The 24,846-nt window shown below is 40.5% G+C and overlaps 1 protein-coding gene across 2 annotated transcripts in view; it reads left to right on the top strand.

Moving 5' to 3' along the window:
* frmd6 (FERM domain containing 6) overlaps nt 1-24,846 on the top strand; it is a 31,052-nt gene that overhangs the window by 2,626 nt on the left and 3,580 nt on the right. Inside the window, exons 2-13 of one of the 2 annotated variants that reach the window (XM_008312700.3) lie at nt 10,254-10,530; nt 11,374-11,464; nt 14,092-14,171; nt 15,203-15,279; nt 15,598-15,784; nt 17,848-18,003; nt 19,600-19,665; nt 20,029-20,097; nt 22,796-22,970; nt 23,561-23,869; nt 23,938-24,069; nt 24,723-24,814. In XM_008312700.3, coding sequence (XP_008310922.1) covers nt 10,432-10,530; nt 11,374-11,464; nt 14,092-14,171; nt 15,203-15,279; nt 15,598-15,784; nt 17,848-18,003; nt 19,600-19,665; nt 20,029-20,097; nt 22,796-22,970; nt 23,561-23,869; nt 23,938-24,069; nt 24,723-24,814 — 1,533 coding nt within the window. In that variant the 5' untranslated portion in view covers nt 10,254-10,431. Of the gene's footprint in view, nt 1-10,253; nt 10,531-11,373; nt 11,465-14,091; nt 14,172-15,202; nt 15,280-15,597; nt 15,785-17,847; nt 18,004-18,905; nt 19,089-19,599; nt 19,666-20,028; nt 20,098-22,795; nt 22,971-23,560; nt 23,870-23,937; nt 24,070-24,722; nt 24,815-24,846 lie in introns of those variants that run through there. The other variant, XM_008312693.3, reaches the window with a different exon arrangement.

The following is a 24,846-nucleotide window of genomic DNA, read 5'->3' on the forward strand; positions in this document are numbered from 1 at the left end:
CACAAAAGTATATACATCCTGCTTACCAAAAATAGGTGAGCATTACTATGATCAAAAGCTAGATATTTGTTTATTGCCAATTAGATTTACAAATATTACGGCTGATATTCCATTTCAGACATATACTATATCAAATTGTTGTATTTACACCTGTTTAACATTTCACAATGATAAAAATCCACCAATATATTTAGTTTTTTCTATTTTAAATGTTTTTCTCCAAATCTGGTTTGTGTTGTTTTCCCCAAGTTTTCTTCTCCTAAAGCCCACATCAAAAGCTGGACCGAATCCCTGCCCTCAGGTCTGTTTCTCTCTGCTGATGCTGAAAGTCTGCAGTGAATACAAAAAGTGTCATTAACAAGGTCGACTGCGGTGCTTAAGATAATGCTGTTGTTGTTATACACAGTTCGTATTGTCATCCCTTTAATTCTGATGTGTGGAATTGGAGGAAACTCTTGTTTGTGCTTGTTTCCCTATTGTGTGAGTGCCAGATCAACATAACCAAGGACTGAGGTAGCTACAGGTGCCACTGAGGTTGGAGGATGGAGAAAGATGAGAATTCTGTTGTTGTCAGAAAGAAGCAGAAACCTTATCTGTAACCATCTGATTGTGCCTGTTATCGCATCTGTGTTTACAGTGGGTGTGTGTACTGTTAAAATGTCTTACTTGTAAGTTATACAGTTGCCCTGGGCTTTCTAGGTTAGTATACTGTCTGTCCCAGGTGGATTCTTTTGCATGCAAGCTTGGAAAACCAGGAAAGGTTTAATCAGGTGCTTTTTTTCCAAAGTTGGCATAATTTGATGGGTAGAGCAGGCGGCCAAACACTTACCCACAAGACAGGGGGCGCTACAGAAAACTAGTTTAGGTTTTTATTTTTTATTATTATTTTTACAAATAACCACGGCGTGGCTTTGCTATATTGTCTTTAAAAACACTTTAGATTAGAACAAAATCAAATCAGCATTGCTTGCCTGTGTCTCAAATGCACAGGTGGGGGCGAAGTAATGGGGTCAGGTCTTCCTGTATTTGTATCTTGTGCTCTTGATTCCTGCTTCGTATTTTTCCTGAGCTCCTTCAGCAATGGCTGGTGGAAGTAAAGCAAGGATACAAAGGACTTATTTGACTCTAGTTTTTTTATATTTGGCTGATTTTTGTGGTATTTTCAGTTGGTAGACACATGACCAATCCTAGCGTTTAGTCTTTGTTATGGTTTAGTTTCTAAATTTGTGTCACTATCTGATGGTTGTGTTGATGTTTTTGTTCCAATTATGGACTTAGTTCTTGCTCTGTATTTGTACTTAGATAAGAAGTCATAGAATGTGACTAAAGAAGTGCTAGCTAACCATCAAGCATCAAAAACCTGAAATAATACATCAGACCATGGTGACAAAGCCCTCACTCACTGTTTTTGTGAATACCAAATGCTGCAGTTAAACTCCTGCAAGGACATTTTGTTCCTTACAAAAACTATTTACTATATATCAGTCTCATGACTCTCCTCAGGTGTGACAGTGTAAACAATAGAGGAGGCGATCCCTGTTCCAAAAATCTGCACACAGGAAGCAGATCAGATCACCTGCGACTTCCCTGTATTTCAATCAGTCAGTGCAGGAATCTTTGGTTTAAGGAGAGAAACACGGTGCCTTTTGGGGTTTCTTGTAATTAGAGCTCTCATTTAACCCTCTCTTTTAATGCTACTTGCGCTATTTCAGGCATACGTAATGGTGGGGTTGACGTTTTTGCGGTGTATTTCACAGCGATTGCTAGTTTTGTGGCATTGCTCATGCACAGTCGAAGACTGAATGCTGGGCGGGGAATGGATGCTGACTCTGTTCTGACACGTCTGGCATTGTAGGCAGTGTGTGTGTGTGTGTGTGTGTGTGTGTGTGTCAGTCACTAGTTCTTCAGCGCAACATGGAAGCCAGATGTTATGAACATTGAGAAATGGAAAATCTTTGCTGTAGCGTTAAAGGAACTTGGAGTTTCTTCTGTAAGTATTCTGAATACATTTTGATTCTACTGTGTCGCTGTATGTTTATAGCTTCCAAACAATGATATTGGCATAACAGAACTTTTACTCCAAACTGTTGTGAATGTTCTACCCATTCTGAAACTAAAACTTGGAGTAAAAACCTGTGTTTCTTCCCTCTTTCTAACTCTCTGCTCATGACATGACCCTGAAAATACCTGTGACCTGTGTCTCAGTATTTGAAGCCAAACTTTATTTGAAATAGATTCAGTAATACAACACTCCTAGTGTGTTTTAGTACTTCAAATTTGACAATGAAAGTAACTGATGCTATTCCATTCACACAGTTAGAGATGATATTGCAGTTTGCTACTTGCGTCAAACAGTATCAGCATATAGTGCACACACGGCATTAATGTATTCCTAAAAATGGGAAATAAGCCAAGTTTGGAACATCAGTAGAAGTTGATCATTAAGTAAGATGTCAAAGAAGCCAACTTAATTGTATGTTTATGACCCAAATCACAGGATGTCAAGATTTCCTTTAAATGTAAGTTAAACCTTTATCGTCTCTTGACAGCTTTGCTGTGAAACCCAGATTTTCCAAACCCAACTTTTCACTTTAGAGATTAACATAGTGATTGTTCTTGAGGGTAAAACTGAGAAGTACTCCAAACATGTTGTGTATCTAGGCACATTGCAAGAGAACCTGTTGCGTCTTTTCTTTGTTAAAAATTACAGATGTGATATAATCCCAGATGCTTTGTCCTGATCTATCACTTCCTATTTTTTTACCACTGGAACCTGCAAAGGTCAGCAGGGGCAAGATGGGTGACTTTGGGTTATGGTTGTAGCCTAGTGACACAAAGGCAAGAAACTGAATTAAAACCCGGGGCTTCTACGAATGACACGATTGATAAATAGTGTTACGTTACTGTGATAGAGTCCAACTTGGTTTCCACATGCTGAAGACATCCCTGACATATTTCCAGATATGTCAACACTCAAATGCACAAAGGTTTGGGTCATTTTTCTGTTGTTATCCAAAACATATCACTTTGACTAGATCATGGTGCCACAAGGCCTTTACCATTGGCCACCAAACCAACAACACTGAGGAAAGGCAACTCTGATATGTTGAGATAGCAGTTGTAGGACTGAGGGTAAAGATAGAACTCACTGTCACTTTCCTAATTATACACTTTCAAGAAAGCAGAGTAATTAATCAAGGAGGATGATGCTCAGGACTCTTAATCGGCAGTCATTCCTGGACCAAATCCAAAAGTGATGAGAACGTCCATAGAGTTTATTTTCAAGGAGATAGATTACCTCAGCAGTTGATTTGGATACCGGGATGTAAATATTACAGCTGAGTTTAGAGAGAAAGAGTGGTGGTGAGCCTACGGCCACCCATTATCCCTTCCTTGACGTTTCTTGGTGAATTACACAACTTAAATTCATTATAGTGCTTTGCAGTGTTCAGTGGTTGATGTGCACGGCATTTGGATCAAGTAGGAAATCAAGGCTTCTACTCCCCAGATCCTGGAGTAAACTGTGTTTAAACTGGAGCTGGCTCTGCTTGTGTTTTGTATAATTGCCATCATTTAGATGCTGCACTCCTTCAACTTATCTTTAAAATCCAGTTGAGGTTCCTGGATTTTACATTTGACTCTGAGGATGGTTTACTTTCTGTGCTGTTAGCACAATAGGGATAAATGGGTAAACTGTCCTAGTCAACAAAAAATATCTGCAAGGTGATGGTATAGGCAAAGTAGGCAAAGCATCATGTAATGTTCTTAAAGGATGCTCGAGGTTTTCCCTCTCCCTAAGATTAGGCTTAGAGGACAGAAATGTACACACACACACATACACACACAGCATCCAAGTATTTATGGCAGAGCAGCCAAACATGCTTACAGACTATTAATATCTTAAGTGTTACCTCATCAAAACACTGTGGACAGCAAAGATAGACAAGTAAATAACAGACTACATCATTACAGACTGGGCAAATGTTTAGAGTTAGATTCCTTCTTAACTTATGGCCAGTGACTTCCTTACATCATGAGTCCACCAGGAACTAAAATACCCTGCTGGAAGCTATAATTAGGACTAGAAACTTTACTGGAAACTACTTCTGTTTTACCTTCAGGTAAAGTTTTCTGTCACACAAAGGTTCTACTATAGTTAAGATTTTTGGTACTACCTTTTTTGCAGTACATCCTTTTTGTAGACATTGTAATATAATAAAATAAAATCATTACAAATAAATTTAAGTAAATAATGAAATAGAGATTAGTTTGTCTCGCTGCTTCCCACCTGCTTGTCCCCACCTCTACTTTCGGAACCAGTGGTTTAACAGATAAATAAATGTCATAATTTACTGCACTGCAACTTGATGGTTTAGTAGTTTAAAGTTGAAAGTTTAAAGCTAATGCAATCCTGTAACCAGTGTGATGTTAGGCCACAGGTCAGCTCAGCAACATTTCCCATTAGCTGAATAAACATCTCCTTTGGCAGAAAACCAAGCAGAGAGTAAAAAAAAGTTTCTGGATGTAGTCGTTAACACAATTTATAAAGCCAGGGCAGTGTGTCAGCATCTACAGTCTGTGGGGCACACTACTGGCTAAATATAATGTTTTTGCCCTCATAGTGCTAACATCAGCAGGTTTTGTTTCTTTATTTCTTTCTTTAAATAGTTCTTTAATGTAAACTCCAAATGCTGCAGCCTTTCTGTGAGTCCGACAATGATCTGCCAATAAAACAGATATTTTGTGTCTCAAAATAAATGTGCTTAAAGTTTAGGCCTGTTCTCTTTTTCCTATTGAATAGATTTTTGTAGTAAAGACAACAGCTTAAACAAACTGGGACTAACCAAGACTTACTGGTAGACACATGTTATTGTCTGACGTTATTATTATTATTATATCAAAAGGTATTGCAATATCAGTGTCACTTTGACCTCGAAGAACAAAACTTTCATCCAACTACAAGGAGCAAACAATGAAACATGAGTTTGAAAATTTGATGGAAACTACAATGTGAGTTTTAACAAGAATTGTTGGGTAAATCAGTTATAATGATGTCTATGTTTTCATTACATGATGTCCAAGGAGACACCTGTTTTTGGTCGACACCTGAATGTATTTGTCTGGCTCAGATAATAAAGCAAACAGCCTAACCCTCTTAGCCCATGTGCACTGAAGAACCACACTTCAGCCTAATATTGGACAGATTTGCATACTTAAGATGTGTCACTTTCATTGGACCCTCCACCAGGTCGACACAGAAATGATCACTTATCAACCAAAAAAGACAAGTGACCAAAAATTCAGTCCAATTTAGAAGACAATTTATCAACATATTTGCCCCCATATATCAGTGGAAAATTGTAGTTTTGTACGTGAAGTACACAGACAGTAGTGCATCTTTGCATTAAGTTGTCCATGTCCATATTATCGGAAGGGAAGTGGCCCAAATTGGCTTCTCCAAAATTGTATTGTGTGCTATTAAGTGCCATAAAAACTGTTCCTGGGGAATATTTGCCACATTGGTGATTACTGCGATTAGTGCTGCATGATTAGGATCTCCCTTATTTAGAAACAGAAATATCTGTTCCATTAAGCTGAACACACACATTGTCCCACATTCCCATACCATTATGCCTTTCGTGAAGATGGTCAGTTAAGATTGTTGTCACTAAAGACATAAATGTCTGTGAATATTCTCATTCATTCAGGTCATGTTATCCAAAGTGTTTAGTTGTAAGCAACTGGACTTCTCCAGCTTCATCATTAACGAAAACTGGCAGCATACTTTTTAATTGAATTTACATGGAGAATCAGAAATCAAAGCTTGTAACAAAATTTGAATCCAAGCTTAACATTTAACTTAAATTTGACATTTGGAGTTAAAACATATAGATTTCTCCTGACATGTCCACGTGCTTCTCAAATTACTGTAGTCTAAGAGTGCAGCTACTTAAAGTAAGATTTATGTTCAAATCTCCAAATGAGGAGTTAGCATTCCCATGTGCCCCAGGTCGTAGGATACTGTCCGTGGACACATGGAGCGGTTTGCTATGTGCATTAGGAATCAAAGAGCGCTATTGTTGGAATGAGAAGCAGATGTTAGTGAGGAATTCTCCTGACTGCAGCCGTTTTTTTTTTTTCATGCTTGAGTTTCAAGCGCTGCCAAACTTTATCTCCTTCTTTCTCCCTGTATTGTCTCTTACAGTTTGACACATACCACACCTGAAGCTATTCTTAAATCAGTGTGGTGACAGCTTCCTTTATTGGGGCAACAGGGAGACTTTTCCCTCGTGCTCCAGCTTCCAATAGCTGGACACGGAGACACCCCACCCATCTGATGTCAACGTCGGAGGGAAAGAATGAGAAAGAGAAGGTTTAGTTGGGACAGAGGCCCTCTCTTTCTGTTTCCACGGTGTGGAATTTGTTGTCACGCCTGAATCCGAGGTCTGCCACGTTAACAGAATCCCAGCTACAGGCTGAAAGGCAGGAGGAAGTTCTGTTTGGTTGCTCTTTGTGCCTCCTGCTTTAGACGAACTTCAGTGTCGCAACACACTTTGCATGGCAGCGAAGCGGGGGTAGTGATGGAAAGCAGCAGTAATTTCATTACCCAGCTCTCCCGTCACACTCAAGCACAGCATTACCCATGCGGAGTGTAAGAGAAACCACCCTTTAATTTCACAGTGGACATTCTCTCTGCGGTGAGGGCTCCCGGGGAGGGCAGACATGACGCAACTCACTCTGAAGAAGCATCGATTTTTACAACAGTCACTTAGCTGCGAACTACACCATGAGGCCCACAAGCTGTGGATCGGCATCATCACAGGTAAATCTGTATAAACTTTAATCAAACACAATTGACTGATATGTTGATTTGAAAGTGGCCAGACACCAGCTGACCTAGGCCAACCTTAAATACAAACAAACAAGTACGGAAAATAACTATATATATTTTTGGCTTCTTAGCACAGAGCTGACGGTGCTGCTCTGTCTGTTCTTGTGAAAACATGCAGACTTTTCTCGACTGCAAAAACATGTCAGGCCTGATGGACACAAATTACCCTCAAAAATACAACAACAACAATAGCAACTTCTCAGTTCATGTGTAGAGTGTGTGCTGGATGGTTTATGTGTTAACCTCTGACTGGATCATTTTTGTGGTAGTTATGATTCCCGTGTTCACGTGGTGTCACCGTCTGAAGTCAACGATTATTTTGATTTGTAGAGATTTGTAACCTGATAAGGAATGTATTTTTTCCCCAAACATTTAATACAAAAGCAGAAAATACTGAATATTTAACTCAGCTGTAGTTCTTGTTCCAATGGAAACTGTGGAAAATAGAACATTCTGAACTTTTAATGGTAATTAAGATGTAATCACAATGTTTTTTCTCTCTCTCTTTTCTTGTCTGTGTCAATTGTATAGACTTGGCAAAGTAAACATTCAAGGTTGTTTCTGTAAGTAATGTGTCTGACCTTACTTACCGGGAATCATTGGAGGAAAGGAGTGATGTATGGAACTGATCCAATTAGAAAAAGCTAATTATCCTCACAGCCTTCTCACAGTCCGGCTGCTCGCTAGCAGTAACTGACATATGGTCATTGAAACAGAGCAGGACCAGTTACTGCTGTGTGTGTGTGTGTGTGTGTGTGTGTTTGTGACTTATTGTACTCTCATCTCAATTTACATGCACTTATGTGTGGTTTAATTTAGTAAAAGTTAGCATCACTGTGGGGAATTGTATCCGTTCACGGCTCGACACCTGACTAGCATTAATGAGAACAGATGCTGGACGGTGACTGTTTGTATGTGCATTTACGGCTGCTTTTTCCCACAAGACAACAATGTTGTCTTGTTTCACCTCCTAAAACAGACTTTCCATGGGCTGAACAATTCTGGTAAGGCCATACACTGCAAGGAAACTGAATTGATTAAAGTTTAAAGATAAACAGACTAGTTTAATACACCATTTGTTTTGTTGTGATGATCACTAAAAGGTCTTAACCCTGCTGTTTTTCTATTCTCCACATATGCACATTCATTCGCTAATTCCTGGCACAGGTGCCACAAATGTCTTAAGGCGACTGTCCTGACCTGGGACATATTGGCATGAGGACAAGCAGAGCATATGACAACAATCAGTCTTTTTTTTTTTCAAGTTTTTCCAGTTGTTAAAAGTGTTTAAACTCTTCAGCACAAGCTTTACACTTCTTTGTTTTTCAGGAGTAAACTTCGTATGATTATATTTAATCCTATTTTATTATTGGTAATTGTAAAAAGTTTATTTCTCTTGTTCTTGAAATGCTCCTGCAAGAGCAACTGTAATACCAGCAACTTTTCTTTCTAACTCTGACACCCTTTTTTTAATCTAAAGGCAAATGAGGACTTCAGGCCTTTCTAATTTTTATGTAAATATTAGCAGTTTGGAGACTAGAATTAATCACGTTTTAGAAACACCCTTGTGTTTCCGTTTCAACAAGGAAAATCTCTCACTCACACGAATGAAAATATGAGGGTTAAAGTGAAAAAGTCAAGATCATGATCAACTTTAAATAACTTATATTAACAAGAAGAAGCAGCTTCATCAGGTTTTGGTGCTTACATAACACGTCACATGGGATTCAAAATGACAAACCACCAATCACAAGCCTACTCCTATAAACCAGAAGTTGCTCAAAGGTCTAGCAATTTGTTTAAACTAGTGACAGCCATGTATGAAAGAAGAGGGTGTAAAAAGTGTAAAACCTCCCACATATGACCAAGTGTGCTCTTCAAACTACATGTATCCGGTGAGTGTCTTCTGCAGGAAGTTCATGTAGTGTTTGACCCTGGTGACCAACACTGTAGTGTGAATTAGGCTCTACAGAAACTGCAGAAGGTCACCATGCTGTGAATGGAAGCCTATGTATCTACATCTTTTAAAATTTAAATTCCTTTCCTCTCAGGGGTGAGGTCCTTCCCACTATCTGTCTTATCCTATTTTTAATGACAACACGACTTCCAGGTGAGGGACAGGATGAGGTGATAATCTCCACTGATTGTTCTCTAACATTCTTTTGTCTGGTCTGTGACTTTTCACACCCCCTGCTGGTCTCACGATCCCTCGGGCTCAGTTCTGGCTAAGAACAACTTACTGCTTTAAAGACAATGTTAAAATCACTTTGTCCTTGAAAACACTGACAAAAACTGTTCTTCAAAAGTGGAATTCTGGGGATAATGATGTAACATGTTGGCCGTGCGGAGTGGAAAATATTTTCCTTGAAGCTTTTCTTGACTGGTAAATTAATCAGTACAGATCAAGCCTATTTTTAAAACCTTTATTTGGTTTAATCCTTTATCAAACACACATTAACAAGACATATACAAAAGAAATAAAGATTAGCTAAAACAAACAATTATACTTCCGTGTTTCCGCCAGGACTTATTTAAGCAGCACCATTTTAGACGTGACACTGCTGTTAAGCCATGTTCCATTTAGTAACAGGGCATTTCATCACATCATGACTGATAACAATAATAACATTTTTCACATATACTGTCTATTATTGTCAGCCATTGTTTCTGACTTGGTGCTTTACTTTAATCCAGTTCTTAGTGAAGGCCTTTTCATGTTCCAATCACTAGGAGATTTTCGATCAGATACTGAGCTCCAAAAAACATGTTAACTTCTAGAAATATAAAGTATAGTAAGAGACAAAGGTAGGAGACGTCATCGGCTTTTTGAAACTCAAGTCAGTCAGTTGCCTTCCTCTAAAAACATAAGGATAAACAGCTGCTTTAAAGTATCAGAAATCAGACGTTTAGTCAACTTCTCTAGCTCAGAAAGTCTCTTAACAGCTGTCCAAGTCAGTTGTTCTTATGTGATGTGCATTTCTGCTGCTGTTTACTCTCTGTGCTGTTAAGAAGCCCTAAAGTTAATGTTCTGTAGTGTCTCCCAGTGAGAAAGTGATAGAAATCAGTGGGGCTTCAGTGTGACTCAGGCTGCAGCCGCTGTGTTTTTCTCATGGTATTGGTATTACCTTCTGTCAGTTCCTCTCCACACTGATGTTCACATGTTCCTGTGCAGTCGTCCACATCCCACAGTCACAGAGTCATGGACGCAAACAGGGATTTTGACCTCCTCTCCATCCATGTCTTTTTATTTTCCATCTTATGAGACCGTTTTTCAATTCCTAGACAGCCTCACTACCTGCAAAACTTTACCACCAAAACTCTAGTCAGCTGTTCTCACGTTCTCTCTGTTTTCTCCTCACAGTGTCATCCTGCAGCCGTGTCCTCATGCCCTGCCCCATGAGTGCTGCTTGGCCTGCTGAGCCTAGAGGAGCTGCTGCGTTTGTACTGGGCTACAGGCACTAAGGTAGCGGCGGGTCATCAGAGGGACCCCAAACCAGGAAAGCAGGCGGAGGGGCCTGTTTTGTCGCAGCCAGACAAAGATGAACAAACTGAACTTCCACAACAACAAAGCCATGCAGGACCGTCGCTGTGTTTGTGTTTTTCTGCCCAATGATGACACTCTCAACGTCATAGTCAATGTAAGTGAACGGATCACTTTGCCTATTGTTGCTGAACTTGAAATGTTAGCATTAGACAGGATTATATTAAGTTATATTTGTGGATTTGTGTGAACCTTAAGTTTAACATACCTACTGCAAAGGCATATGATACCTTAGTGTACAAGCACAGAAAATCTGTCAGAATCTGTGGATTAAATGGCAGCCATTTCTCTCTCACTAATTTTGTTTTTGACATCAAGGAACCTTCATTTTTATAAAAGTAGTGTACCGTTCCTTTAAGATTAGGATATGGTAGAAGAAATAAATGAACACAAAAGCAGTAAATGCAGCCTTTCCCTCAGTATCAGTCAATCACTTTGAGCAGTGAAAAGCCTTTACATGTTGGTTTAAAGAGGAAGAAACATAAAAATTTGAATAATCTGTTTCGATTTTTTTCCGCCTTTAGTTAATTCCTCAACTAACCCCAAATAAGGAGTTTAGATAAATCCTTCTTTTGGATCTTAAAATGTCATAATCAAGTGAAGTTCTTCATCCCCTGACTTTAAGTACTATACAAATACTGCCTTTCATTCCATCCTCGAATAAATCTCTGAAGAAAAATGAACTGCTGCTCTCATTCATTTAATAAATACATCATCTGCTGTTTCCTGCTGTGTCCAAAAGATGGGGTGAACATGGGGTGGATGTGTTTGTCATTGCATGTGTCAGAGGGAGTCAACCATGTGTAGCACACATGTGCAGCCAGTGCTCACAGCATGTTAGTGTAGCTGTTGTGTGATTGTGTTTATGTTAAAAGAGATGCGATCGTCTAGAAGTAAATGTAAACCGTCCTCCTTTCTTCTCTTCCTTTGAACTTCACAGGTGAAGACTCTGTGCCAAGAACTGTTGGTCCAGGTGTGTGACCTCCTGAGGCTGAAGGACTGCCACCTATTTGGTCTCAGCGTCATTCAAAGTAAGAAATTAGTCTTAAAGGAATAGTACAGATTTTTTCATGAAACATGCTCAAATAAATCTCATGGAAATATGACTGCTTGAAAGACAAGAGACAAAAGGGGACACTTTTTTAAAGCAGCAGGTTAATTGGATATGTTTTAGAAACTAAAATGGGACCTTTAACATCAAAGTCCATAGACAAAACTTGATTTGAGTTCGAAGGTATACAGGAGATTTATTGGATGAAGTAATCCTGTGTGCCCTGATGTAAAATCAATGATATTTCCTATGGAGTTTGGTGGAGAGAGATGAGCAGTTGGCAGGTTTGGAAGATTTTTACAAGATTATGAAAAATTTCTTGTCTTAGCTTTTCATTTTTTTTACATTAATCAAATTGGTCCTTGGCATTTAACAAATGAGGAGTACTAGAGCCATTGGCTGATTTTTATTTTGCTTAGTGTTAGGTTTTTAATTCAGTTGTCCTGTGATCTTCATTTAACCTCTAGGCCACAGTTGGCCCTAATTCACTTGAGTCATGTGGCATTGTGGTTTAATTTCACTTTCGTCAATCTTTGTAGACGATACAGTCGAGCATTTTTCCCAGCCTTTAACTCCTGTCCAAAGGCACAAGGGTGGTGTAAAGGCCGAACACCACGGTTACACCACTGCAACACAATCTCTGTATAAAAGGTCCTTTTTATTTCCCAGTGATTTGACAAGTGCCTGTAGTTGCACTTGTGGTGTGAACCCATTCATCAAGAGGAACATGTAAAAAGGTGTAGCCCGGCTGTTACTTTCCACAGACCAATAACTTGGCAGAGAACCCAAGATCTGTCAAATGTAGCATCTCTCACCTATCTGTCATGTCGGTTTCTCAGGAACCAGGACTACCTTGTCCTGACTGGTCCCCGTTGTACCATCAGTCTCAAGCTGTTTTTACTGCCGCAAGGACTGGGCAAGGGTTGGACTGAGTCACCGTGTCGGACCCACGGATTGGCCAGATAGTGGGTTGACAGTTGTGGGCAACTGTTAGGAGAGAGTAAATTGTAAAGGCAGTGTTTTGTCAGACAGCTGGCTTCCCGGTGAGCCAATGGCGACCCAGCGGGTCAGTTGAGCAGGAGCCAGTGGGTCTGATGGTGGGACATTCCTGAAGTGCTTGTCTGAACAGCGTGAAATCCCCAAGGCAAACAGAGGCCACCCACTCCCTGTGTGTCACCCACTGTCCTCCCTGAGCACAGTGTCATCCAGACATCTGTTTCCTCACTGTTTGGAAGGAAGAGAGTCAAAACAGCACATTTTGCATTTCAAAGTCACATGGAGCCAATCAAACATGCCTATACACACAGTGACGTTGTTTTCTCTGTGACCAGGTTAGTTTTTGCAAACGAGCCTCCGTTTCATTGTCCAAGAAAGGTCACGCTTTTGCAGCAAAGCCAGTAGAAATCTGCGCTCCACCCTGTTGGTCCTTGTACTGTTAAGTTATCATATCTCTCTTAAGAGATACTTTAATGAGTAGCTGTGGCTCCATGTATGCGTTCCACCCAGTAACCCAGGGGTTTCCAACAAGTTATCATATCTCTCTTAAGCAGAGATACTTTAATGAGTATCTGTGGCTCCATGTATGCATTCCACCCAGTAACCCAGGGGTTTCCAACCTTTTTTGGGTTTTCAGGCAACCCCATTTAAATTCCAGGTGACCCCACATGGGTTGAGACCCTAAGGTTGAAAAACATTGTAGTTACACTGATGATGGACCAGCTCATGATGCTGTTTTTTAAATGACGTCTATTCAGTCTGTTTACTCTTGATCATATACAAGTCATTTCACTTCACTATTGTCACCTCATGAAACCTGTTTCATCATGAGAATAGTTCATAGTTGGTGCCCCGCAGCACTCAGGGTTTGTTTCATTTTTCATCATGCTCACATTTTTCTCAAAATATCAAATGACATCTATTCACAGTTCATAATTAACCTCTTATACATCAGTAATCTGTAAACAGATCACAGAGCTGCTGATGCAAAATGACATGAATAAAACATGAAGAAAATGTGAATGATCTAATCCTGAAAAATCCCAATCTTACTTACATTTGTTCCAGTGTTTAATTGAAAAAAATGTGGATCTCAGCAGAATATTTCTGGAGTGATTCTCCAGACCAAATATCTTTGCCTTCAGCTGCACTGGGATGGAAACGGCATTTTAAACTGCAAAGATGTCAGATTATCACCAAATACCTTTGTCACTGCTGTAATTCCTCGATGCCAAAAGTTCTTGTTACCATCCTGCACAAAACGTGTCTTAGGATTGAAAATATGAGAGCTGTCTCCGCCAGAGAAGCTCAGCTCAGGCTCTGTGTCATCTCAGATTTCCATTTCATTAAAGACTCTTTAAAGAGTTGTCAGCTCAGCAGGCGGCAGCTCATGAAAGATGTCACTTCAGAAGCAGATTAGGACATGAAAGAGTGAGGTGAAGAAATGAGATGGAAAATCAGTGGCCTAGAGTTCAGAGAGAAGTGCAGCGACTCCGTCTTTGAAACCCAGGCTTACAACGGAGCTCATTTACAGGGAGGGGGACGGGGGGTATGTTAACTCGAACGTCCACAGAGACGGGTCTGAACCTGTCTATCTCTTCCTCCTGACAGACAATGAACACATCTACATGGAGCTGGATCAGAAACTCTCCAAATACTGTCCCAAAGAATGGAAGAGAGAAGCCAGCAAGGTGAGACATCACAGAGTTTTTCAAATTGTGCTGTGAAAATGTGAAATTAGATACCAAACTACAACTTTTGTGTTGAAACTAAAATCCACCTGCACCTCTCAACTTATCGACAGTAAAATAATTTAATTTAGAAATATATCCCATGTCAAATACTCATAAGATCAAGTGAAATAAACTCAGATTGATGCAAGAGATGGATCGATCTGATGCTCAGGATCAGTCTGATATTACTCAACATTTGAGAATCAAATAAAAAAAGTTTTAATTTAGATTATTCTTATATTTTATTTATTTATATATCTAGTTTATATTTTTACTAATAATTGATAAAAATATTTTTAAAGGTGAGATTTATGTTTTGTTAAGTTTTCTATTACACATGAATATAAAAATAAATATTTCAAAGCAAAACTGTTACTACACTTGTTTGTTAAGTCATCCTTCTGAATTCCTTTAGCCTCACTGACATTATTCTGTACTTTAACAATTCATAAGAAAACAGCCTGAGTCTAGTCCCACATCTGGCTTCTTCTTGGTGACCACAGTGCACCAGGAAGTAACACTGTCTGGATGTAGTTTACCATCAGACAGTCACCGTCCACAGTCACTCCTACACTGACCACAAATTGTTGTTTTCACATTTATTCTTTGTGTTTGAGTCGGCTCTGCAGGCTGACTTTTTAAGCTAATGCTAAGGTTAGCCAGGGTCAGTGTTTTTGTTTACTGCTGTGTTTCATTATGCTATAATAGGCTAATCTACATATTCCAAACTCTTTTTTTTCATAACCCCCAGTTATGTAATATATTTAATAGCTCTTTAAGCAGTTTATAATCTGTGATTTGTTATGAAAGTGATATTTTAACTATAAAAAAAACCAAAATTGTGTGTTTGATTTACAGTAAATCTGTGACTTGACCTTTTAATACATTTTATTTACCTCCTCAGCGCTGATACTCAGTGTGTTTGTGTCTGGACTTAGTGATGGTCTGTAATTGTAAATAAAACCAGTACTTGACTTGTTTTCTTGCAGGGAATCGACCAGTTTGGACCGCCTATGATCATTCACTTCAGAGCTCAGTATTATGTGGAGAACGGAAGGTTGATCAGGTGAGTGAAGCCTCAGATTTACTGACTATTTTAAATGATGTTACTTATTTAACTCATCAAAATAATGTCTACTGACATTTAAGAAGTTTGAGCTGCCAAAGTTATTGGGATAATAATGAGTCAAAACTAAGAACTTTTACTTTACTGACATGACATAATGAGTCAAAACTAAGAACTTTTACCAACACAGTTTTTTAACTTGAGCCACTCAGTGGAATTAGAGAAACGTTGTACCACAACAAACGTAGAGTGTGAACGTCTAATGTGAAACTGCAGACCAAATCCCCGGCCTAATTGCGTTCTCCGTCTTCTCTGTAGTGACAGAGTTGCCAGGTACTACTACTACTGGCACCTGAGGAAACAGCTGCTGCTCTCTCAGTGCATCCAAAGAGAGGAGGCCTACTTCCTCCTGGCGGCGTTTGCCCTGCAGGCAGACCTGGGCAACTTCAAACGCAACAAGCACTTTGGGAAATACTTTGAACCTGAGGCCTACTTCCCTCCGTGGGTGAGTTTTTCTCCCGTCTGTGGTGTCCTATAGACAGACATGATTACAGGTGACTCACGTGTTCCTACACTTTTCCTGTTGTTTACGACTGTTCCCTGTGGCTCCTCCCTCGTAGCACCTGATCACATCCTGCTGTAATCCAAACAAAACCTGCACAGATGATCTTAGTAAAAACAATGCACCTGTTTATTTAACACAGCGAAAGGTTGTTGAGTTCTTGTCTGGGAGGCACAGCTGACGCCAGTCATTTTTGTATTCAGAAATTACTTTTAAAGAAACTGCTGCTTCTTACTTACATAATTTAAATTATTTTTATTGTAATTTTTCAGCTTTTTCTGAAACATTAAACAGATAAGGACGTTTTAAAAAAAAATTTAATTGGTCATTGTTTAATCTGTAACTTAAAGTAAAAACAGGAAACTGCCACTAAAAGGTTTTTGAAAACTCTTATATTTAGATGTAAAGTTTTTTGGGTTTTTTTATCACAGCATCATTGTCTACAAAAGATAAAAAAACTACAGTTATAGTTGCTCGTTTTGTTGACAAGATCCTTTCTGTGGTCAATATCTTTGAGCTCTAAAATCCTGGCTGGAAAAGAGCAGCTGTGACCTGCTGTGTCCCCGTAGCTGAAAACCTCCACAGTCAAGGTGTTTTCACGTGTCCTGGCCTACGGCAGGTACAGTCAGAGCGTCTGTAGCCACCTGTCGTTAATCACACTGAACAAAAGAACAACGTATCTGCATCTAAGTGTGTTACGATCACATCTGGGACAACACGTTTATTTTCGTCCCCAGCAGTGACACAAACACACACACTGGCCTCCATCCACGTCTCCTCCCCTGTCACATTATTTCTCTGTCATGCTTGTCTTAGCCACACCCCTCTGATTGCTCTGCACTTCCTGTGATTAGCCTCCTGCCCTCCTTATCGCCACCGTTAACCAGCCTTGACAGGAAATGGACGGGGAGAGCTGCTGCCGAGCAGTAAATCCTCTGAAAGATTGAGGTTCTTAGAAAACTCACGTCACAGAAAACTGTGAAAAACCGAGAAATGAAGTTTCCAGCCCGTGTTTCTGGCGGAGCCTCGTCAGGAGCTGACATCTGGTCGCCCCGCAGCAGACAGGAAGCCTCGTTATCCTCATTGGCGACGTGTGCTGCCACTCCCCTGCAGACAGTCCAGACGTTTAAGTCGAGAAAGCTGGATTATATTTAACACCGTGGCTTTCAGTTTGATGCGGACTCCCTTACCTCCTGTTACTGTCTTACTTCTGACTTCCTGTTAGACATAGACCTAAAAAAAGACCTAAAGATGGATGGTGATGGTGGATGAAACACCACATGCCTTCACTGGAAAAACTCCTCACAATTTTCAGAATGGTACATCAGCATTTGGTAACTGAGGAGTCATGGGAATTTTTTCTGGATGCGTCCAGACCAGGGAGGAAGGTTCCATTTCTAATAACATAAATATGAAATGAAAGCAAAGATCTTAAAGCAGGGCCTCCCCCATTTTTTCGCCTTCGGAACTACTTTTCAAATGACCAGGCTGAAGTGATCAGCCTACGTTGGAAATGTATATATTACATGTATTTTCTCATACAAACTGAACATACTTTATTTATACTTTATTATTATACTTTATTTATTTGTTTAAGTATATGTTTTGGCCACTGGTTAAATTCATGTAGCTGAATGATAAAATATGATTCAGTCCTTACAGTATATAGTTACTACTGCACACTACAGAAATATATTTTCAATTGCTCACAATCTTCCAAAATGTGGGGCCTACTTGTAGATTGCAATCCACATATTGGGCGCCTCTGTCTTAAAGCTTTCTACTTCAATACCAATTAAGATTCTGCTTTGACTTATAATAGGAAGGTGCTGTGTTATAAAGAACATTTTTAAAAACTCACCACAGGAATAATGGAACATTTCTACTAGAATAGAAGAGCATAGAATAGAATTGAATGAACCGTCATCGTCCAGGTTGGAAAATTACTTTGACTCTAGTTACACTCAAAGGCCTGGGGTAAAAACGCCCTCTCTTGTGTTCTCCAGGTGATCGCCAAACGTGGTCGTGACTACATCCTGAGGCACATCCCCAACATGCACAAGGACCAGTTTGCTCTCACGGCCTCAGAAGCTCATCTAAAATACATTAAAGAGTGTGCCCAGCTCGATGATGTCACTGTGCACTACTACAGACTCTACAAGGTGAGTGGGACTGACACTGTGACGCCGACACTGGGTGTTTTTGTACTGCAGCTGCTTTGACTTTGTATCTATAGCAGTTTTCTGGTGTTTAACTTCGAGGGGACGTGTGTAATGTAAAAATCGACTTGTTCAGTGTTTGGTACTGTATTTGTAGTCGAGTGTCGTCTGTATCTGAGATTGACGTTGACAGACTTTGGTTGTGTTTAAATGCTACGTTTGACTCTGTGTGGTCTGGACCGCATTTATGTTATTGTCCTGCAATCGAACCACAGTGTTTACTGTGTTCTCCACACAGAGCTCTTCAACGACTCACAGTTATAATGTGCCAACACTTTTATGAGTTCCACTGAGATCTTAAAGCAGGGCCTCCCCCATTTTTTCGCCTTCGGAACTACTTTTCAAATGACCAGGCTGAAGTGATCAGCCTACGTTGGAAATGTATATATTACATGTATTTTCTCATACAAACTGAACATACTTTATTTATACTTTATTATTATACTTTATTTATTTGTTTAAGTATATGTTTTGGCCACTGGTTAAATTCATGTAGCTGAATGATAAAATATGATTCAGTCCTTACAGTATATAGTTACTACTGCACACTACAGAAATATATTTTCAATTGCTCACAATCTTCCAAAATGTGGGGCCTACTTGTAGATTGCAATCCACATATTGGGCGCCTCTGTCTTAAAGCTTTCTACTTCAATACCAATTAAGATTCTGCTTTGACTTATAATAGGAAGGTGCTGTGTTATAAAGAACATTTTTAAAAACTCACCACAGGAATAATGGAACATTTCTACTAGAATAGAAGAGCATAGAATAGAATTGAATGAACCTTCATCGTCCAGGTTGGAAAATTACTTCGACTCTAGTTACACTCAAAGGCCTGGGGTAAAAACGCCCTCTCTTGTGTTCTCCAGGTGATCGCCAAACGTGGTCGTGACTACATCCTGAGGCACATCCCCAACATGCACAAGGACCAGTTTGCTCTCACGGCCTCAGAAGCTCATCTAAAATACATTAAAGAGTGTGCCCAGCTCGATGATGTCACTGTGCACTACTACAGACTCTACAAGGTGAGTGGGACTGACACTGTGACGCCGACACTGGGTGTTTTTGTACTGCAGCTGCTTTGACTTTGTATCTATAGCAGTTTTCTGGTGTTTAACTTCGAGGGGACGTGTGTAATGTAAAAATCGACTTGTTCAGTGTTTGGTACTGTATTTGTAGTCGAGTGTCGTCTGTATCTGAGATTGATGTTGACAGACTTTGGTTGTGTTTAAATGCTACGTTTGACTCTGTGTGGTCTGGACCGCATTTATGTTATTGTCCTGCAATCGAACCACAGTGTTTACTGTGTTCTCCACACAGAGCTCTTCAACGACTCACAGTTATAATGTGCCCACACTTTTATGAGTTCCACTGTAGACTGTAGACAGGACAGGGATCAACAGAGCAACATTAGGAAAAGCTCCAAATTATAAAATTATGAATCTTCAGTTGTACTGCAGCAAAAATCAGCTTCCCCCATGAGTCATGTGACTTTACAAGTCTGTCGTGATTTCTGAGTTTGGTCTGTGTTCACAGGACAAGAAGGAAGTCGAAGCCTCTCTGACGTTGGGACTGACTTTACGCGGGATTCAAATATTCCAGGTACGGTTTCTGTCACTTTGATTGAATTAATTCTTATAATTTTTTTTGGTTTAGTTTTTTTGATTTTAGCTAAAAATCTACTATTAGCATTATGTGACACTAAAGTCCACAGATCGAGCCCCACCTAAAGGTAAATTCACTTCAATTTGAAGCTAAAATGTCAAGAACGTGTCTGCCCACTCTTGATAGTTATTGTGAGTCCATGTCCTCAGAGTACTTAATAGCACAAGACCAAATATTTTCTCCGATGTCATAAAAGATCTAAAAGGAGATGTGAACTGTTGATTAATTGTAACAGTTGATGTGTTTAAAGGAGCGCCTCTCCCACGTTTGACTCTTTCTGTCACTGCCTCTGTGTTGCAGAACGTGGGCTCCGTCAGGCAGCTGTTGTACGACTTCCCCTGGACGAATGTGGGCAAACTGGTGTTTGTGGTGAGTTTTTTTAAGACTACACTCAGACATTTTTATGCCACACATATAGGTTTAAGAAACAAATCAAACATAATGAGATCCAAACTGATAAAATCCCGGCTCCTGCTCAGGGTTCGGGGAATGTTTTCCACACAAGCCTTCTTTTCTGCACACTGCTGATTTATCTCAGCTTTGGAAATTCTCTGGAACAAATCAGAGACTTAGAAAGACACACACACAGAAAGTATTTTTATGCAGTCAGCAGTGGTATTTTCTCTCCTATGATTTACATGCTTCTTGATTCATCTCTGTCATTAATTATCTCTGCGCTGATTCAAAGCTTAACCTGTTGTATCTTCTCATCTCGGCCCTGAGTCAGTCTGGCTCTGACACAGACACGGCAGTCTGTCATTTAGGGAAGCTTCCAGATGATGTGTTTCTGACCAGTAGCTGAAGTTAGTCATATGTTTGACTCAAGAAAAAAAGCATTTATTGCAAATTACTGAATTATATTGTCGTTCAAAGTCTTGAGACAATTTCGTGTTAGTAGAATATTTTTGTTTTTGCACTTGTTTAGGACCAAGACCAGGATTTAGAATTTGCTGTTAATGCTCGCTGCCTCAGACCTGTTTTGCTGTTTTGTTTAGCACGGTGACAATGAGGCAGCGCTGGCGTGGCTGAGGTCCCACTGTGGGCTTGCAGGGCCTCTCGTGGCCACGTCCCACCCTTCTCTTGAATAACAGGCTTTCTCCTCCACCCCACCCGCCGGTCACGTCATCTAACTCCACTGCAGCCAGCACCGGCCCAGTGAGCCGGAGAGAGGGCGGAGGGAGGGACGTGCGGGTCAATAAACACCAGATGTTGCAAAAATCTTATAGGATATTTTGGAATCAGGGTTTTCTTGGCGGCGATGACTTGAGTTTGTCCACGTCAGAGTAAGGAGGGGTCTGTTTTTGGAAATGATAAGACAATAGGACAAAACAAAGGCACTCTTGTGTGTTTTGAGAGTTTCTTTGAAAAACGTCTCCTTGGTGACGCAGCTCGTTTTCCAGTGTGTGTGGCCTGACCATGTTGTCCAGCTGTCTTCAGTAACAGGCCCATCATGTGTGTTCGGCATGTAACAGGAAACTTTCCTGAGTGGTTTCTGAACACCGCTCCATAATCTGCTGGGCATTGGTCTGCAGCCGCCGTCTGTCTTTCCCTGCAGAGTTGTCTCACTGCCAGCAGGGGAGCAGCTGATTCAGTATGTGTGGTTATCTTCGCCTCCATTTACTTAATCATTAATAAATAATAAAGTTGGTTGAAACAGCACACCAACACTGATGACACTTAATTAAAAACATTCACTCAGTTCATATCTGAAAGTATTTATTATCAGCGTTGAAGCTAATTAATCTGTTTGCCGCTTGTTCCCACCAGAAGACACTTTCTTCTGGTGGGAACAAGCGGCAGACAGATTAGACTGGCTTTACTTTCTCCTAAGTACTAAGTTCACAGACAAAACTGACAGTTTTAGCTGGTGGTTACATGGGAGTTGCCCCTCTGCTGCTGCCACTGCTGCTACTATGGATTTAGCTTATATTCTGGATCTGTTTATTATTGTTTTTTAACAAATGTTTTACCTCTGTGGATCAGCTTTTCTTCTGCTGATTTAATAAATCTGCGTACAGAAAGCTGTGGGTCGTGTTTCTTCAAAGCTGTGTGGTTCACGTTTACTTATGTTTGCTACAAATGTGAGGATAATATTTCATGCAGTGAATAAAAACTCTAAAATAGAGAGTATTTGTTTGACATGGCTGCAGCTCTAAAATAGAGTATTTGTTTGACATGGCTGCAGCTTCACAGAAGAAGCATTTAAAACTGCTGCCCAGTTTGACATGCTTGTATCACTGGTGGCCACTTGGAGCAGCAGAGAGTCAGTTTGAGGTTAAAGAAAAACACTTCACTTGCAAAAAAGGGAAATATTTCTCCTTAATTTTCCCACACAGAGTTTGTTTCCTGCCAGTCCACAGTTTGACCAGGAAATCATTTTGCCTGATGGAGAATTTTTGGCCACAGATAGTATTTTTTTTTTTTACATTTATGGGAAAAGCCAGTGTCAGTTACTTTTTATGAACTTGCTTCCCAAGAGTTGAAAAAACAGGAAGCCTTTCAAGTCCTCTCCTACGTTTGTGCAGACTTTCAGCATACTTTGCATCAGCTGTATTAATGAAATGGGAGCTGGGTGCTGTGGTCAGAAATGTGCAGCAGTTTGCATTTTCACGCTCTTTAAACCCACCCGTCGTGTTTTTTGTTCCGAGCCAGAACCCTTGCAGAATGTTTATGGGTCCGCTGTTCTGCAAACAACCTCGCTGACACTGAAGACAGCTGTGATTCGTTGCAGCTTCTGCCAAACGAAAATGGTTAAAGCACCAAACCGCCATTTTAGATTTTCCATGTCTTGGTCCAACATGTCCTCTCTTTTTGGACCACCTTCAGAACAGCTCCTAACGCTCCGTTTCTGGATCTGAGTGAAGAAATGAGAAACAGAGATTTGAACTCGCTGTTGCTCTGTGTTTGCATAAGAAATATTTTTCCAGAGCTGACTTTGTTCTCCCTCTGAGGTTCCTCACTCTGGCGTCATTTCAAATCCACATTCCTGTTTCAGAAACTTCTGTTATTATCTGCTGTGAATCACCCACAGTCTCTCTGTATTCAACGTCCACATTCTCCTTCTCAGGGGAAGAAGTTTGAAATCCTCCCCGATGGACTCCCCTCGGCTCGTAAACTCATCTACTACACCGGGTGTCCCACCCGCTCCCGTCACCTCCTGCAGCTGCTCAGCAACAGCCACCGACTCTACATGAACCTGCAGCCCGTGCTCAAACAAGTCCGACGGCTGGAGGAGAACGAGGGTGAGTGGCAGCTCTGAGTCTCATACACCAAAACCAACCAGTGTTAGGGGAGAGTGTGCAGGAATATTGGCTTCATTATTGATCTGACTGATCTTGTCTTTTCGTTTTGCTTTTAAATCTCTGTCTCTGCGTGTGGAGGCTGGTGCTCCAACTACGTTTTATACAATTACCTTTGAATTATATTTAAATTGAGATATATCCAAGAGTGAGATGTGGAAGAACACCAGTTTGCTGGTTCAATTCCCAGTCTCTTGCCTGTGTGTGTGTGTGTGTGTGTGGAGGTTTTCTCCAGGTATAGTTACCTCCCACATGGAGCATTAGATTGATTATTCACCCTGTATGGACCAAAGGTGTGAATGTTAGTGTGAATGACTGGCCTCTGTGTTTGACCCTGTGAAGGATTGGAGAAAAGTTTCGGGTGTAATGGCGCCCTCAGCTGATAATTACTGGGATTAATTCAAGTGACAAAATTACATTTTTTAAAAAGAATTATGGAAATTTATGATGTCATGTTACGATATGAATGATGTTGGATAAACACTGTTTCCATATAGAAAAAATAACTTGTGTCTGTGTTTGTGTGATTCCAGAGAAGAAGCAGTACAGAGAGTCATACATCAGCGATGCTCTAGAACTGGACATGGATCACCTGGACAAGCGTTCCCGGGCCAGTGGCAGCAGTGCAGGCAGCGTCTCTCACCAGAAACGTCTGTCCCGTCACTCCACCACCAGCCACGGCAGCTCACACACCTCCGGCATCGAGACGGACAGCTTCAGAGCCCCAGGTCAGGCCCCGCACCGACCGTTGAGAACCTGCAGCTCCTCCACAACCAGCCACGGGAGCTCACACACATCTGGTATCGAGAGCAGCGGCAAGGAACGTGTTCTGGACGATGACGGTGAGTCAGAGAAGGTGGAACCGAGTCGGGTTTTTGGTGATAAAATAACACAGTGTTTGTTCCTGCAGAGATTGAGATGCTGGTGGACGACCCCAAAGATTATGAAGAGCTTCATGAGATGGTTCTAGACCAGGAGTTGTGCATCCACATCACAGAGGACATGTTGACCATGTCTCCTGATCAGACTAACGGATACTCTGGTACGGATTCTTCTGTTTTACTGCTAAAACCCTGAAATACAACAATAATTCATTGTCTTTCAGTTGAGACCATGAAGAGTTTGGGATCTGGCTCTCAGAATGTAAATAATAAATGGACGTTGTCATCGCACTGCCAAAGTGTAACGACAGATGTAGCAGAGAAATACTCGCTGTTTGTAGAAATACAGTAACTGAATAAATGGAAGACGGTGGAAAAAAAAATTGGGAAATTGTTTCTCTCCGGAAGTGCTTGATATTGATTTTTTTTATATGAGACAGTTTAGGATAAATTAGATAATAAAGCATGGCACTTACGCGCAAACACCATCTGTAATTTACAGATTCATCCAGCGGAAGCCTGGTTTTCAGATGACTTCTGTACAAACATTATAAAATTGAATATTTACAGATAAAAAAAAAAAGTTTGTTTTTTCAAACATCTGTTCAGAAACACCCATTTCTTATGTTCTATGATCCTAGGGGGAAATAAACTCATGTGATCTGAGTAAAGCAGAGGGGCTACATTCAAAACACGTTTCAAGAAAGCAACAATAAAAACGACCAGGCAGAAAAAATTTAACATGAAATGAAATAAACATGTTTTTATTCCACAGTTCGGTCATAACTAAATCATGGTCATTGTGTCTTTTCAGGCCTGATAGTGAAAGACATCAGCTCCTCCACATCCAGCTCCTCTGAGACGGTGGTCAAAATGAGAGGACAGAGCATCGAGTCTCTGCCGCAGGTAATCCTGACTTCATGTCAGCGATTTGAAAC

Source organism: Cynoglossus semilaevis, chromosome 1, assembly GCF_000523025.1.
Source record: "Cynoglossus semilaevis isolate Cse_v1.0 chromosome 1, Cse_v1.0, whole genome shotgun sequence".
Classification (NCBI taxonomy): Eukaryota; Metazoa; Chordata; class Actinopteri; order Pleuronectiformes; family Cynoglossidae; genus Cynoglossus; species Cynoglossus semilaevis.